Source organism: Nomascus leucogenys, chromosome 5 (genome assembly GCF_006542625.1).
Source record: "Nomascus leucogenys isolate Asia chromosome 5, Asia_NLE_v1, whole genome shotgun sequence".
In the NCBI taxonomy this organism is placed as follows: Eukaryota; Metazoa; Chordata; class Mammalia; order Primates; family Hylobatidae; genus Nomascus; species Nomascus leucogenys.
Genome location: NC_044385.1, coordinates 47,559,542 through 47,576,773, shown reverse-complemented (window position 1 = coordinate 47,576,773; position 17,232 = coordinate 47,559,542). Strand labels below are relative to the sequence as shown.

Here is a 17,232-nt window from a genome sequence, read left to right as displayed (position 1 = left end):
GTTTTGCCGTACTGCCCAGGCTGGTCTCAAACTCCTGGGCTCAAGCAATCCTGCCTCAGCCTCCCAAAATGCTGGATTACAAGTGTAAGCCACCGTGCCCAGCCTGTTTGTTTGTTTTGCCTTTTTTTTTTTTTTGGTTTTATTTTTAAGGAGCTATCCTCCATCCAGCTCCAAGAATCTTTAGCTCAGAAGACCAACTTGGTCACCCTTTTGGTACTAACTTTTCTTCCTGGTTCCTATGAGCCCCAAGGTGTTAGATGTGCCTGCCCAGGGGCTTGTTGGGTCTTGCCCTTTGCGCATGGCAGTGTGGTCACCTGCTGCCTCAGTCCTGCTGCTCTGTTTTGGCCCTGCCCCGAGGTACCTGTGGGGGTGAGCGGCCTGGCCTGGAGGGGTCCACATGGCACCCCCAGATACGGAGTAAGGAAAGGCTGTGTGTTTAGAGAGCACTTGAAGGGCTGGAGCAGGAAAGCCTTCATGAAAAAGGATATGTGGCCTTCAGCAGACCTGGTGAGGTGAGGCCAGACGTCAAGCTCCTGCTTTCCTTGTAAAGGGCAAGGCGAGTGGCCACAGGAGCAGGAGGATGGGGACCAGGACTGGGGATCCTGTGTGCCTCGCACTGCCAGCTGTGCCACAGCCCTGCGGTGTTTGTGGAATAGTCCTCGTTGCCTTTATGAGGGCAGTGAGGCTCAGAGCCGTTGGGAAACTGGACTCGGAATGAACCGGAGGAGCTGGGATTGGATCCCAGGCCTGCATAATGGTGGGCGCTTCCTGTCACACCACAACCCGCCTCTCCAGGACGGCTTCAGATGAAGTACAGGGACTTAGCTGGAGTATGCGGGAGGGCTGGGGGTCCTGCTGATGGTTCTGAAATGCTTTTCTGCAGAGTCCTTGAATCCGTTTTGCAGTGGCAGTGCTCTGCTCCCCACGGTGTCAATGTGGGTAAAGGCTTTTTCACTAACCATCAGTGTCCACACTTCGGAGTTTTCGTGAAGTGGCCCAGTGTTTGCCTCGATCACACCCATCACAGAGCCTCCTGGGCCCTGCCTAAGTGGCTCTCGGGAGTTGCTGGATGGAACACTATGCAGTGCTGAAATCACAGGAGAAAGAATAACAAGGAACTGTGGGAGTTAGTTGTCTCCATTCAGAGATCTTGGGGCCGGCTGAGATGGAATAGCGAGTCCATTAACAGGGTCCAGGGCAGCTGGAAGGCTGGACAGGAAGTGGGCGTGTTTCCTGCCTCCTTTTCCCAGATTCAGGAGCGGGGATTTTCCCCCATGTTGGGGTCCACCCCAGGGCTTGGTCTTGCTGCCATCACCCTGCAGAGGCAGTGCAGTGCAGTGGAAAGAGCTCTGACCCGTCAGTGGACCCCAGTTCTCATCCCAGTTCCAATTGGCTCATGGGGGTACCAGGCCTACATGCTGTGGCCACTCTGGGCCTCAGTTTACCTGTCTGGGAGTGAGACGGAGGTAGGCATCACCCTCTCTTAGAGCCCCTGGCAGGTTAAGCCAACACTTAAGCTTATTTCTCTCTGTGTCATCATTTTTCTCCTTAGCCTGGCAGCTCCTCAGGGTCAGGACAAGCCTGATGTGCCTCCAGACCCCAGCATGGGGCTGGCTGGCCACATAGGAGGTCAGCACCCGGCATCTCAGTGCTCTCCCAAGTCCTTCAGCCTTGGGTTCATTCCACTCTGCCCTTTGCTGTCTGCCCTGACAGATGACATGGAGGTGCTGCTCGCAGTCTTGTAGAATGATGGGTTACCCAGGACCTCCTTAGGCTCTAGAATCAGACATTGAGGCCTGGCTCCACCACGTAATGGCTATGCAATCCTGGAGTGCCTTTATCCTTCCAAGCCTCAGTTCCTTGGCAATAAAATGGGGCGATTGATCCCTTACTGCGAGGAGTCCAGGATTAGATGAGCTTATGTTGGTAGAGGCCATACTCCCTGTTATTGTTACTCTCACGGCCTCATTCCACTGACGAGAAAATGGAAATGCAGTCGGGGCAGAGCCAGGATTCGAACCCAGTTCCTTCCAAACCCTATTTCTTCATCTAAAAAAGATGCGAATGGGAATGTGATGTTGTGAGGAGAGCCCTGGGGTAAAGTTGGGAGATGTGGCTCAGATGCCAACTAGTTTTCTGTGGTCTTGGAGCGGTCACACCCCTGTCATGGGTCTCTCTTTTCTCCTCCCCTGCAAATGTTGGAGGAAGGGATGATAGAATCTGTCAAAGCCACCTAACAGGTGACCCCTGGGCAGGTGCCATTCTCCCTAAGCGTCTAGTAAGGACCCGCAGCCACCCTAGTCTAGCCTGATATTCTGCACACCTCCGGGGTGCCATCTGCCCTGACCCACCGCACCCCTGGAAGGCTAATTAGGCAACCTCTGGAACCGAAGGCATCCAGCGCCCATGGGGGGAGATGGTCTAAATGGAGTTGGGCCTGCTGGCCAAGCAGCCCTCCAGATGCACCCATTTTGGGTTCCTCAAAAGCTTCCAGCGGGTGGAAGCCTCACCAAAGAGTTGTCCTGCATGGAAAAGCACATCAGTATCATCAGCTTTGAGACTCCCTCCTCTCACCTTCCACCACAGTCTACTCTGCCTGCCTGCTGGGTCTGTTCAGAGTTTGGGGAAGAGGGCAGCTCCCGTCCCACCAAAGGTCAGAGCCCTCAACCTAGACCTTTTTCCTTGTTGTCTGCCTCCTGCGTAGCCTTTTGCCCAAGTGAGTAACAAATCCAAAAGAGCACAAAGTCCGTCTTCTCCAAACCTACCTGTGGATCTCTTGTTGAGAATGCAGGCTGGGAAGGAAGACGAGACCACTTTTTGTGGCCTAATAAAACACAGGGCAGCAGAGCCCCTGACTTCTCATAGAGATGGGCAGCTCATCTGTCATGTTCTTTGCAGAAGCAAATGCTTCCACAGACACAGATCTCTGCCCATGAGACTGCTAAGCTATGTGGGATTCCTCCTGTGATGCCACAGGGTCTTAGGGACACAGCCCAGACACAGGGAATGTAGTGACGGAACTCCGGGCTGAGTAGAGGTAGCGGAGACGCAGAGGAGTTCTCTGTGGATGTGGACATGGGTGGCCCATTGGGAAATGGCAGGCGTTTGGCTGTGTGCTGAGAGGTGGGCAGGCAGAGCCTGTCAGCGCCTCACTGCAGGTGGGAGAGGAGCTCTATGCCCTGAGGAGGTGGGCACTGAGCTTTAGCTTGGCCTCTGTCAAGAATGTGGTATCATTTTTCTCCCTGAGTGACTGGCTGGCCTGGGCCAAGATTCCTGGTCCTCATCATTCCAACCCCTAGCTCCAAGTCAGAGGGAAGACTTCTAGCTGCTCTTCCCGCCCCAGATTTAACAGCTCGTTCCCCACTGTTGCCCATGAGCCAGAGAGGTTGTGGGGCTGGGCTGGGGCCTCCCTGACCAGCCTGGCTCCATCCTTACCACTCGTCAGCTTTTTTTCTTGAGGCAGCTGCGCCAAGAGCAAGCTTGTGCCACCTCTGCTTATCCAGGGACTGGTCACTAGAGTCCCCCAGGGGCGCTTCTGAGGGAGGCGCAGGGGAGGCACGCAGGCCAGCCTTGCTATCTGGATCTCAGCAGACCCCGGTTGGAGCACTGGTCCTTTGTAAAGGCTGCCGTAGATTGAGGCCCCGCTGTGTGCACCACATGCCCTTGGGTGCTTCACTTCTGTTTTCTCTAATCTGTCAGTGAGCCAGCCGCCTGCCCTCCCTGACCACTGGGCACACAGGTGTGAGGGGCTTGCCCAGAGCCCCACTGCTCGCCCTGAGGAAGCACTCAGTTCCCAGGAAGGGAAGGACGCGAGGGAGGAGGCACTCCCTTCTTGCCAAGAGCCGAGGAACCAACAGGAGGCCTTTTGCCCCCTCTTGGCAACTGGACCTCACCCTCGAACCTTCCTCGTCTGTTCTTTTCATATTTCTTTTTTTGGGGGTTGGCTTCAAATTATCTTGTTTTGTTTACATTACACCCAAGTTACGTGGTACAAAAGACTTGCAGGTGCAAATATGTCCCGCCTTCATTAACTCCCCTCCCTTTTTAATTTATGTGATTTCAATTTTCCTTCCCTGTACTGTTAATTAGGGGACCCTCTAATCAGTGCCATTATCACAGTGGTATTCATGTTTAGGAAAGCCGCTAAACAAATGCTTGCAAAATTGCTAAATGGCTAATTAATGTCTGTTAATTAAGAAAATTGCTCATGGTAACAAACCATGCCGTTGCTGGCAGCCGCTAGAAAGACACACACTTGTTGAAATTAGTAGCGTGGCAGGTAGGGGAACATCTGCTCCTCGGAGCTTTCCGGAAGTAAGCAGCTCCTTGCTTGGCCAAGAAACTCCCAGGCCTGTCAGCGGTGGCGCCCTCGGGTTCCTGTACAGCCCCCTGCGATGTTCTCTGCCCACCTCTTCTCTGTGGGCCCACGCCCCTCCTCCCCAGCGGGCAGGCGGCTGGCAGCCTGGCTCTGCAGGAGACGGCCGAGGGGGAAACCCTACCTAGGCAGCTCCTCTCTCTTTTTAATTTAGCCACACTCACCCCCTGTGCACATTTTGAATTTTTCTAAAAACCGGCCTCTAAAAAACAGCACAGTCATGGGTGGGGAGGAGCGAATGGAGGCCTGTCTCCTCATCCCTGGCATCAGCATCCCGCGCTGCGTGGGCTGGAACGTGCTTCCGAGGCAGCCCCCCGCGCTTACTGACTGTGACCCATGGTAGGAGAGTCTTTTGGTGGTGTGACCCCGTCTACACACACATGAATATTTACACAGAAAACCGAGGTTCATGAAAGACACCTGCCTTGAAATACACAAAACTCCGACTTTGTATTACCTTGGATTTTTAAGAAATAATTACTGCAGCTTGCTGAATTGCTGAGTGAGTTTCTACTCATAGTTTGTAACCCCAAGGTTGAAGTGAATTCATCTGCCCATGTCTTCTGGGGCGGGGTGGGGGGGTCGAGGTCAGCATAGCCCAGGGTTGAGGTGGTGGGGGTGGGGGTCAGCTTGGAACTGAGGTATGGAAAGGACAGCCCACCCACTGGCCCAGCAGTCAGGGGTCCCCACCCTTCATGCACTTCCCCCTCTCCCCCTCTCCCCCTCTCCCCACCTCCGCACCGGAACTCTTGGGTTTCAGGGCTGGAGATGGGCCTTGGACCCATGGGGCTTCTCATCCCGGCTCTGCCACTGACCAGTTTTGTGGCAATGGCCAAGTTCCTTCATCCCTTGAGACTCAAATTCCTCATCAGTAAAAATTGGAATGAGAAACCCCACCTCACAGGGCTGCTTTGAAGTGCAGGTGAATTCACGGTGTGTGAGTCTGCGCTGCCCACACCGTGTGGCCCTCACTCACTGTCCCCCTACTCCCTGTGTGTTACATCTGTGGTGCCCCTTGCTCCTCTTGCCTCTGTTGTTTATCCGTCGGTGCCCCCAGCCCTCCTGCCCCCAGGAAACCCGTCGCCTGGGCCTCTTCCCTGACACTTGATCAGTCCTGCCTTGAGTCACCCATAGCCGTGTCACTGTCCCCCAGACTGTGAGCTCCTTGAGGGCAGGGCCTTTCCCGATCCTTCCCCACCTCCCATGCAAGTGGCACCTACGTGTTTTGCACCTGGGTCCCTGGGTCCCTGTGTCTGTGCATCACTGTACTCCCTCTGAGCCTGTCTCAACCAACGTATTTAACATGGCAAACTCCGCTCCAAGGGTAGGCTGTGTCCAGGACTGTACTCCCGTGTGCTTTGACAGAGGTGCTTCATTTTTTGTTCTTTCAACCCCCTGTGAATGTATTTATCAGCTTCTCTCGCTCCCGCTCGCCGTTTTACACCGTTGAGCCGGCGACCAAAGCAGCAGCTCCACCACCTCCCACCAACCAGAGCCCACCCCCCCGCACGCCCGCCGCCCACCCTTCGTTTTGGTTTAATTTTTGTTCTTTTAAGCTGCTTCTGCGCTTCTCCATGTGCTGTGATCTATAACCTGCCTCTACTGTCTGGCCTCACAGGGTCCTCCGGGGTCACAGCCCTCGCCGCACGCACAGCCTCCACCTCACAATCCTAGCAGCATGATGGGACCCCACAGTCAGGTAAACGCACCGTGGCGCTCCCGCCCGCCGGGGACGCGGGGCGCGGAGGAAGCAGAGAGCCCGCAGAGGAAAAACAAAAATCAAAATGTGCTCTAGCCACTGCCTGCAAGTCTTTATTGACAAATTAAATTTTTTTAGAAATTTCTTTTTTCTAAAGATAGTCTTCAGTCCTCAGATATCACACCCAGCTTGGATACGAAACCAAAAAGAAAAAATATATATTTCTGTGACCTTGTCAGCGGCCTTTGCGTTTTTGTTTTCTCCTCTCTCACTTTTGGTTTGGTTTTGAGTTTGGTTCACCATTTGTTTGTAACCGAAGCTGCATCCTGAGCCTTTTCTTTGTGCACCCGTGCTGCTGAGAAAGCTTTCCTGCCATTCCCCTGCATTAAGTTAGGGAGCCCGCTGTCTCCTTCCCGTTTCCATGGCGTTTCCCCCCCAGTCCTCGCTCCCCTCTCCATCCTCGCTGGTGGTTTCTGTGTGTGTGTGCCTGTGTGTGTGCTTGTGTGTCCAGCTTTGTCTGCAGACCCTTAAAATGTTACGTGTAAGTCCTTCTTACCCTTTTATTTTCCCTTACCGAGAGCAGAGGTTTCCTCCTCTGCCCTGCGTTGATTTAACTGTTTTTCGTGTCTTATGCAAAGTCCCAGCCGCTGCCCTTCCACCCAGAGTGGATCTCCACGAACAAATGTGGAGTCAAGAGACACATTTGTTGTGTGGATCTATCGTTCCCTCTGCCCAAAGGAAGTTTTGCTCAAAGGGAAGAGGCTACCAGGAGAAGGAACTTAAAAGATCACTAGTTATAACAAAACTGGACTTTGTGGAGTGCAGAGCATTTGTGTTTGTCACTGTGCAGTAGGGCAGGCTGTCATTGAACTAATTCCCTATAATTGCAGCCTTTTATGTCACCGCGATACGCAGGCGGCCCCAGGCCCCCGATCAGAATGGGAAACCAGGTACTGTACCTTTTCATGTTCTCTCTCCCCTCCCTCAGACATCCTTGGCCCTAGGTGGATTTTGACACAAAATGAAAGTTGAGGGAAAGGATTGAGGGGTGGAGGGGCAGGTTTAACGTGGCTGGTAGCTTACTAGCTGTTCCCTAGAGAGGGCCCCATGTCCCCGCTGTGCCCATGGTGCGGCAGTTCACCTGCCTCTCCAGATGGCCTTTGGACAGCCCATTCCGGAGTTCAGAAGGTGGCAGCAGATGGGGCCAAGGCGCATCTGGCATTGCAGGGTTTCGGCTATTCTAGAGAAGATGGTAATGCCCTGCCCCTCCCTTCCACCCCCTTCTTGGAAGAGGGTCTTCCTCCTTAATGAAGTTAATTGACAATGTGCATTTTTTCCTGGAAGCTTTTGAGAATTGCCAAGACTGGTAAATATAATCCTGCTATTAGGGGGGGAAATGGCCCGTAGGAATGCTTAGATCAGGAGCCTGGATGCAGCGGAGCAGGAGATTTGTGAGTTTTTCAGCAATGTCTGCCTGCTTCCCAGACCCAACTCAAAACAAGAAAGGATTTGTTCATGTAATTAGAAAAGGGGTCTGATTACGGGGAGGGATTTTTGCCTGGGGTCGTATGCCTTACGCTGGCCCATTAGGGTTGGCAATTCTAGGTGGTCTGGAGAAATCAGCCCCCATGCCACGCTCCCTGGTTCAGGGCAGGAGAGGAGTTGCAGAGGTGAATATGAATAGATGCCTCTTTTGAGGATAGACAGACTTAAAAGAAACTTTCAAGAAACATCAGGGAAATTTTATGCCCCAATTTTTAAAAACAGAATTATTTCAGTGACTTTGCAAAAGCCCTTCAAAAAAATCTGACAGAAGCACCAGCGCATCCAGCCCTTGTTGCCTTTGAACTGGGAGTTTAGTCACCAACTAAATTAGCATTGTCTGAGTGTGATGCTTTTCATTCTCAGGGCTCTGCAAGAAGGCTCCTGAGTGAGGTGATGCAGGGACTATGGAGAGATGCTCATTACCAGCGGTCTCCAATTGTCTTTTTTTTTTTTTAACCGGAGTCTCGCTCTGTCTCCCAGGCTGGAGTGCAGTGGTGCGATCTCCGCTCACTGCAACCTCCGCCTCCTGGGTTCAAGCAGTTCTGCCTCAGCCACCCAAGTAACTGGGATTACAGGTGCGCGCCACCAAGCCCGGCTAATTTTTGTATTTATAATAGAAACAGGCTTTCACCATGTTGGCCAGCTGGTCTCAAACTCCTGACTTCATGTGATCTGCCTGCCTTGGCCTCCCACAGTGTTGGGATTACAGGATTACAGGCGTGAGCCACCGTGCCTGGCCAGCTCTCCAACTTTTTTTTTTTTTTTTTTAGCCGGAGTCTTTCTCTGTCCCCCAGGCTGGAGTGCAGTGGCGCGATCTCGGCTCACTGCAAGCTCCGCCTCCCGGGTTCACGCCATTCTCCTGCCTCAGCCTCCCGAGTAGCTGGGACTACAGGCGCCCGCCAACACGCCCAGCTAATTTTTTGTATTTTTAATAGAGACGGGGTTTCACCGTGTTAGCCAGGATGGTCTCGATCTCCTGACCTCGTGATCCGCCCGCCTCGGCCTCCCAAAGTGCTGGGATTACAGGCTTGAGCCACCGCGCCCGGCCAAGCCAGCTCTCCAACTTTAATGTTAAATTGCCTATCGGGTTCCCATCTTTTTTTTTTTTTTTTTTTCTGTCCAGAAGTCCTTCATTTTCTATTTTCTCTGTCATGAAGGGGACAAATTTGGACAAGAGGAATTAGAGGCCCAGCTTTTTGAGCAAAAGAAGGGATCCCTGGATACATCACAGATGAGGAAACAAAAGGTCAGAGTGGAGGAGTGACTTCCCAAAGTGAGCTGGGCTGGAGTTGATCTTGGTTCCAGCCCAGTGCTAATTGTACTGTACCCCACCCCATTCCTCAGCTTTCACAGATGTAAGATTGCTTCCCCCATCTGTGTTTTTAACCCATCACCACTGGGCCTGCTTTGCCGTGGCACATAGGGGCGCCAGCAGCAGCCTTCCCACCCGCCCACCCAGGAGCTCTTCTTGGTCCAAACTGGCCTCTGCCAGGGAGAAAGGAACTACTTCCTTATCATAATTGTGGTGGCCCTTCTTCTGGCAATTAAAGGATATGGAGAGGGGTGTGTATATTTCTACTCAGCAACTAAGCATGAGCAACCACTCAAGAGCAAATGGGGGATAAATCCATCATCTGTACTTTGCATTACACACCAGTTTTTCCAACCTCCCTGCCAAACCCCCCCTCCCCACCCCCAATAGAAATCTACACTGGGGCTGGGCGCAGTGACTCGCGCCTATAATCCTAGCACTTTGGGAGGCTCAGGCGGGTGGATCGCTTGATCAGGAGTTCGAGACCGGCCTGGCCAACATGGTGAAACCCTGTCTCTACTAAAAATCCAAAAATTAGCCAGGCATGATGGCGTGCGCCTGTAATCCCAGCTACCCAGGAGGCTGAGGCAGGAGAATCACTGGGACCTAGGAGTCGGAGGCTGCAGTGAGCTGAGATTGCACCATTGCACTCCAGCTTGGGTGACAGAGCGAGACTCCAACTCAAAAAAAAAAAAGAAAAGAAAAAAGATAAAAAAAGAAATCTACACTGGTTTTCCAGTTTCGTGTGACCTCAAGAAATTTTTATCCTCCCAAGAGGGATGTGCCGCTTCCACAGGTATTGTCCCTGGGGGTTTCTTGAAGAGTGCCCTCGTTGGGGCTGCCAGTTAACAGAAGCCCTGTGCCACCCGAGTTAGCTCAGTTCTCTCCTGTGACGGGTAAAGGGAGCAGAGACTAGAGGACTTGCTGGGACTCACAGGCCATTATGAATGTGCCTTCTGGGTGAGGGGAGTGAGAAGAGCCCCTAGGGAAACAAGAAGCAAAGGGTCAGTGACGTGGCCTCAGGGTCTTACGAGGCCTTCCTCCCATCTGCCTCCCTGGTTAAAGGCTGTGCATGGAGAGTTGCTGTTTTTTCAAGCGCGGGTGGTTGGATGGGTGGTGATAGCGGAGTTCAGCCAGGTTTAGGAGAGAGTGGCTGGAATCCAGGGTTGTCAGAGAGCCCTCCCACACGCATCTCGGCAGAGATCCCACCTGGCAGGCTGGCTGTGCTGGCGGGGCAGGTGAGAGAGCATGCAGATGCAGCAGGGATTTGTCCGTTTCCTGGGCAGATGCTTCCTGTGCCTTGCCCCACACACAGTGCTGTAGGAGAAGAGCTGGCCTCCATCCAGGAGCCCCAGAGCAACTCGCTCCCCTGTAAGCCCCAAGGGTGTGTGCACAGCGTGTAATTATGGTCCCATATACGAGCCATTGTTTTTCCTCCTTAAGTTTGAGGGCTTCAGCCCTCTCAGTTTGAGACCCCTTTCCTTGGTCATTGCACACCTTCTTTCCTAGATAGAAGAGGCCCAGACTGTCTGTCCCTGTCTCAGGGTCACCTCAGTGAGGGACACGACCTCCAGGTCCCCTCTGAGCCTCTGGACATCCCAGCTTTGCTCCTGGAGTTCCGACACATAGGAGGGTTAGAGGAATCCGAGGAGGAGCTTTCTCCAAGAATTGGTGGTCAGCATTGGGCTACCTGGAGAGAGTGACTGCCAAGCCCCATGGCTGCGCTGTCAGGGTTGGATGGGGTGGTCCTGCACTGGGTAACTCATGACCCTGAAGGTCCCCCATCCACCTCCATGCCCTGGGATCCCCCAGTCCAGACAGCCTTAGAGGCAGGCCTTCCTGAGTCACCAGGACTCTATGAAAACCACAAACCCCCAGTGGGCAGAGGCAAACCAGCCAAGTGATTCAGAGCTAGGCAACCTGGGGCCAGGAAGCAGGGCTGGGAGAAAGTGAGAGGCCGGAACAACTAAAAATCCAGGGATTGGAAAGACAGACGCTGAGCACCCCCAGGCAGATGGAAACAGCAGGTGCCAAATGCCACTTTGTGGGCCAGGTGCAGAGGCCCACACCTGTAATCCCAGCATTTTGGGAGGCTGAGGCAGGAGGATCACTTGAGCCTAGGAGTTTGATACAAGCCCAGGCAACATAGTGAGACCCCATCAATAAAAAAATTTAAAAATTAGCCGGGTGTGACAGCGCGTGCCTGTAGTCCCAGCTCTTGGGATGGCTGAGCCTGGGATTGTTTGAGCCTGGGAGCTCGAGGCTGCAGTGAGCTATGATCACACTACTGCACTCCAACCTGGGCAACAGAGCAAGCGACCCTGTCTTAAAAAAAAAAACGAAAAAAAAAAAAAAAAAAAACCCAAAAAACAAATACCAATTCTACTTCGTGAACATCAGATACTCCCTAGGCCCTCACAATTCTCTCGTACCTTAACCACCACACATACCTGCTCCCCTGTTCCATTCTGAAGCTAGGGAAATCAGTGACAGTCTGTCCCTTGGCTTTCCACCACCTCATTCCAAAACCGGTTTGAAGTTCACCATCGAGCTCAAGGCAGGAGAGCTTCCCACTCAGCCTCCCCCACAGCAGCACAGCCTGGGCTGGGGGCCCTTGAGGACAGACCCCTGTCACAGATGCCCAGCCTTTGAGCAGCACTGGCACCTGCAGATGAGGAAGGATGACCAGCCATCACCAAAGGCTTTTCCTCTCAAAGGCAGAAGCTCGTATTTAGCCCTAAGGGATGGAGTCCTAGAGGCAAACTTCCCCCCAGCAACTCCTACTCTCTTTTTCCAGTTGCAGCTGAAATAACTTCAGTGTCAAGTAAATCGCTTTTAATAGGTTTTCACAGCGGATGGGCCAAGTGTTCACCCAGGAAACCCGTGGCCCCCGTGTTTACTTTCTTATTAGTAACCAGCACCGCCGATGGCCCCAGCTCTGGAGCCGGGTTCTTGTCTAGTACCCCTGCCCCTCTCCTAGTGGCCACCTCTCCCGCGCTGGGGCTGGGTGGCATTCCCTATTGTAGAAGCTGATGGGATGTGACCTGGGTGCTCACTTGGCTCTGCAACCTGTGACTGGGAGCCCTCAGGCCTGTGACCTCAGTTTCCCCATCTCAATCCTAAAAGCCTCCTCATCCTCTTTTCCCCTTTAAACAGGGCTTCCCACAGTGATAGGATTTTAGGTAGTGGGTGTCTCAGTCCTCGTAATTTGGAAGTAGAGCTAAAATGAGTTACGTGTCTGTGAGACAAAGGCAAGATGGGGTTTGGCTTCAACTGCATGGCTGAGGTTTGGGCAGAAGGAGGGAGGGAGTAGGCATTGCTGCCTCTGAGAGGAAGGTGGTTGGTGCTGCAGCCAGAGCATGAGAATTTGGTCTCCTGCCTCATTTCAGAGCTCTGATAGGTACACAGACCCCCTACCCCAAGACAGCAGGATGAGGCGATGGTTTCCCTCCCATAGAGCCCCCCAAACAACGCCAGTTTTAGCTAACACCAGTTCAGCTGACTGGTAGGCCCGAGGTGACCTTCTCCCACCAGCAAGCAGCAGAAGTGGTCTCGGAGGCCGTGAGTGGCTCCACCGGATCACGTGGGGAACTGGGTGGGTCAGGTAGATGCCTCTCCCCATGCCCAGCAGCTCCGGAGCAGCTCCTCAGCTTGTGTCTTGCATCTCTTTCAGCCTCCGGGAGGAGTTCCTGGGACACAGCCATTGCTGCCCAATTCTATGGATCCCACACGACAACAAGGTAGAGAGGGCGGGGTGGGCCTAGGGTGGCTGGGGATGCCAGGAGGGGCTCCTCCTCCCTCTACTCCTGCCATCCCATGATGCACCTCCTCTCTCACGCAGGCCACCCCAACATGGGAGGATCAATGCAGAGAATGAACCCTCCCCGAGGCATGGGGCCCATGGGTCCCGGCCCACAGGTAACCACCGCCTGTCTGTCCGTCTGTCTCCCTGGCCATCTGTGCGCACCCGCCCTCTCTCCTCTTTCCATGCTCTGTCAGTCTCCCACATCTCTCAGTTTGCAGGGGTGAGAGGAAGGGCATGGCCGCATCCCCTGCTCCTGTCCCCTTCTGTGGCAGGCTGACCTCATGTGCTGCCCAGGGCAGCCCCTTACAGATGGCTGGCAGAGTTGAGGGCACCCCCCCGCCACCCCAGGGAGCTAGGAAAAAGGGGACAGCTGAGGCCTTCTAGTTGGCAGACCCTTTTGTGGTGCGGTATCCTATCATGGGGTCTGAAGAAGGGCAGGGAGCTCCTCAACCCCAGAGCTGCCTCCCTGGGTGAGGTAGACTTGAGATGGCTTATTGCCACCATCGGTTGTGTCCCAGAGGCGGGGGCAAATGAGTGGCCTTCCTAGCTCTGCCTGCAACTCAGCATGTGTCTGTCCTTGGATGAATCACTTTGACCTCTGTGGGCCCCAGCAGGCCTCAGTTTCCCCACCTGTTAAATGAGGACTGTGTCCGCGATTCTGGTGAGAGGGGGCCATGCTGGCAGGACCCCAGCACCCACTTCAGCCAGGATTCTTTCTGACCAGAGGGCTCCGCTGCCACAAAGGGCAGTTTAGAAGCCATTGGAAGAAAGCATTTCAGGTGCCCTCACGTACCTCTTAGGGTCACAACAAAGTCGTCGCCCCTCGTGACCAGCTCCGCACCCCCAGGTAGGGGTGTCCAAGCAACAGGTGTTGCTGCTGACAGGTGTTCTGCTGTGGAACCATCTCTCTGCTTACCCCCAGCCCTCTGGGTGTTTGCACGTGGCTCTGTTTCCTATAGTAGCCGTGGCAGAGCATTTGCGATGTTCCACCCGCCTTGGGAATTCTCTAGCCCCTAACTAAAGGAAGCTGGAAATCTGAATAAGGCAAGGGGCTTGTTCTCAGGTGTTGTTTCCCTTCTTTTCTGTTCTGCCTGGAGTCTGCTGCACTGGTCGCTCCCTCGGTTGCGTGCAGGTGTTCAGGACTCTCTGGGCCCCCTGTACTGGTTTCTGGGTCCCCTGAGGGTGGAGTAGTGCCCCCCCCATTCCTGGTCACATGTGCTCCCTTTTGTAGGGAGAGGTGTCTGCCCCACAGAACCACAGCCCTCTGCTCCATCCCAGAATTGTATTTACAGCAAGCCCAAGCCACCGCGTTCTTCTCTGTGGTGGTTGGAACATCTGTGGTGTTGAAAGATTTTAGGGAGGTCCTTGTCTTCTGCCAGCCCCATAATCCTAAAAGGAAGCAAGCCCGCAGCAATTGCAGCTCCAATATTCTGGTTTTGTTCCTTCCTCAAATCCTCCAAAGTTCGCGTTTCTGCTAGCTCCTTTTAAGCTGCCAGTGTGGCCCCTTGCTGCCTGGCAGCCGCCTGGAGCTGACCTCTGCAGGGCTGCCTGCCTAGGGAAGGGGGCGGGGGGCAGGGTAGGAGCAGAGCTTCCCCTCTCCTGAGTCAGATACAGCTCTCCCTCCCCACAGCCTAAGCCACACAGCAGTCACATTTTATTGGTGTAGAAATCAGCAGTGGCCTTGGATTGTCAGATGTCACGGGATCTGTGTGACTCAGGAGGGTGGAATCTGAGGAGGGAAAATTGAATGCCACCGCCCAGCCCATGGATCCTCAGAGGCTCAGCAGCTGCATCTGTAAAATGGGAGTAAGGACTGTGCCTGACCTGGGCTGCTGGAAGGAGCAGGGTCCAGTGTCCAGTTCATTTTTTTTTCTTTTAGCAGGAATCAAATTTTTTTATTTTTATTTTTTAAAAATTAAAATATTTTTTATTAAAAAATTTTTAATTTTTAAAAAATAAACATTTTTTTATTATTTTTTATTCTTTATTTTATTTTTTTGAGGCAGGGTTTACTCTGTCACCCAGGCTGGAGTGCAGTAGTATCATCTCTGTTCACCACATCCTCAGTCTCTCAAGTAGCTGGGACTGCAGGCTCCCACCACCACACCTAGCTAATTTTTGTATTTTTAATAGAGACAGGGTCTTGCCATGTTGCCCGGACTGTCTCAAACTCCTGGGCTCAAGTGATCCCCCGACCTCAGCCTCCCAAAGTGCTGGGATTCTAGGCGTGAGCCACCGTGCCTGGCCAGGTCAAGTTCTCAATGTGATGCTGGCCACAGGGTGCTCCCCCTAAGGAAGCTATTTGTGTTTTCCAACTTTAGGGACTTAAAACCAATGTTAAGGCCTCTAGTTGCTTGGGTTTGGTGATTGTTTTTAATTTCTTTTTTTTTTTTTTCCTGGCAAAGTCATTAACAGTTTGTTAGGACCATCGTGACACTGAGATTCTGAAGGCTGGGAACAGATGTCAGGCTATTTGAGAGCAGCAGGGTGTGCTGGCAGTTCAGGACTTCCTCTGGGCGTGGTGGATGTCTCATCATGTCTGCCCCTGACCCATAGTCCAGCACACTCTTTGGCACACTTTAAAGAAGTGAGGGTGCCAGAGGCTGAGGCCCTGCAGTGAGACTCCTGGCCTCACCCAAGCAGTGTACAAGGGGTAGAGCTCCCCTTAGACCCTAGGAGTGTCTCCAGCGGGAGGGGGAGAGGCTCACCCATCTTTATTTACATTACACACCCTTGCCAACCTCAGGAACTCTGGAAGCATATCTCCTGCTTTTTATTTTACTTTATCAATGTGGAGACCCTAAAGTGCTTCACCCATGTTTCCTATACTCCTCTGGGTAGGGTGAGTATTAAATCCCAGAGCCAAACGTCCCTTGAAGCAACCCAGGGTGTCTTGCACTGGCCCATCACTTGGGTCAGGAAAGCCTGGCATTGATGTAGCACTGGACCCAGACAAGGTTGATGGCACGTGCAGGATGGATTACAGGGTCTGTGGTCACCTATGGCTCATCTTGGGCCTGGCAGAGCCTGGCGGTTTTCGACTCTGAGGTGGAGGGTAGGGAGAGGGCAGACTGTCCCTGTTCCCCAGGCCATTTCTCTCTCTCCCCTGAGGATGATGCCCTGTGGACAGGACAGGGACAAGCTCAGAACTTAGTTCTGGAAAGCACAGTCCTGACAGCAGCTCAGCCTGGCTGGGCTTCCAGTCTGTCATCTGCAAAATGGGCAGCAAGTGATGGCGTCATGGGGCTACTGGAGGGTGGGCGAAATAGCAGCTGTGCAATGTGACTTGAAGTCCCCACATGGTGTCCTGTTGATCCCTTCCCCTTCCCGCAGGCCCTGAGCTTGTGGGAGGGAGCCCTGCCTACTGCCACAGCCAGGGCTGTCAGGAAGGGCAGCCAGCCCCTTCAGCCTAAAGTAAGCACCACAACACACACAGTGCTGTGCTGAGACCAGGCTCAAAGGTGGGAGACCATCGGCATATGATTCGCAGCTGGGCATTAGATTGCTTTTAGCCAGTGACCACTCCAGAACTTTGTGAAAAAAGAATAGGTACAGTGTGGTCATAGGGCTACTTTATTTCAAAACCGAATGGAGTGACATTGCATTTTGTGAGTCTGTGTCACATGTCAGCCTAAATGTCTCACAGGAACCAACAGTGCAGGCATCACCCTGTCCTTTGTCATCAGTGCTTCAGACGGATTTTACTCTGGTTTTGTAAAGTGCCAGTGCCAGAAAGGAGATAGTACTTCCACTTAGAACTCTTTCTAAAAAGTTTTATGTGTGTCAGTATCAGATAGTAAACTCTTATCCTGGTGTTTCAAAAGTGAATTCTAATAGGACGAAGCTAAAACTGAGGGGCTCCTGGTTGGACTTAGTAGAGAGAATGCCAGCCCCCATCAGAAGTGCAGTGGCTCCCAGACCCTGGGTTGCCAATTCCCAGAGCCACCGACATGTTGGTGTTGCTGGTATTCAGATTGGGGCTGGAACCAGGACAGAGTAGAATCAGGTCATTATCCTGGTTTGTCTGCATTTGAGAGTTCAGATGAAGGAGAATCCACAGCCCCTGGGACAATCCTATGCCACCCCCATCTCCTGGGGCTGATCCAGGGCCAGTCCAAGCTCAGTGCCACTGAGCAGAGGCCCCCAAAAGAGATGAGTGGGTCATTAACCCTGGTCCTGAGCGTCCCAAGCTGGTGAGGAAGGAAAAGGGCCCCTTGCAGAGGCCCCCAAAAGAGATGAGTGGGTCATTAACCCTGGTCCTGAGCGTCCTGAGCTGGTGAGGAAGGAAAAGGGCCCCTTGAGGAACTTTCTCTGGTGGCCCCTGGGGGGTGTCCTGCATGAGATGGCCAGGCCCCTGCTGCCCAGAAACTGGCTTGGACAGCCTCAAGTCCACTCTGGTAGGTGAGTCCTAAAGACTAGGAGAGCTGTCCCCTAAGGGAAATACAGCACTGTGTGGTCTCCCTTCCCACCTGCTTCCCACAAGATGCTTGGCTAAG

General features: G+C 53.2%; 1 protein-coding gene across 5 annotated transcripts in view; it reads left to right on the top strand.

The window, feature by feature from the left end:
• The window catches only part of SSBP3 (single stranded DNA binding protein 3), a 182,298-nt gene that overhangs the window by 145,011 nt on the left and 20,055 nt on the right, over positions 1-17,232 (top strand). For 3 of the 5 annotated variants that reach the window (XM_030813023.1, XM_030813024.1, XM_030813028.1), the window contains exons 6-9: positions 5,994-6,074; positions 6,965-7,024; positions 12,605-12,671; positions 12,773-12,849. In XM_030813023.1, the coding sequence (XP_030668883.1) occupies positions 5,994-6,074; positions 6,965-7,024; positions 12,605-12,671; positions 12,773-12,849 (285 nt within the window). The remainder of the gene's footprint in view (positions 1-5,993; positions 6,075-6,964; positions 7,025-12,604; positions 12,672-12,772; positions 12,850-17,232) is intronic. The other 2 variants (XM_030813027.1, XM_030813026.1) reach the window with 1 other exon arrangement.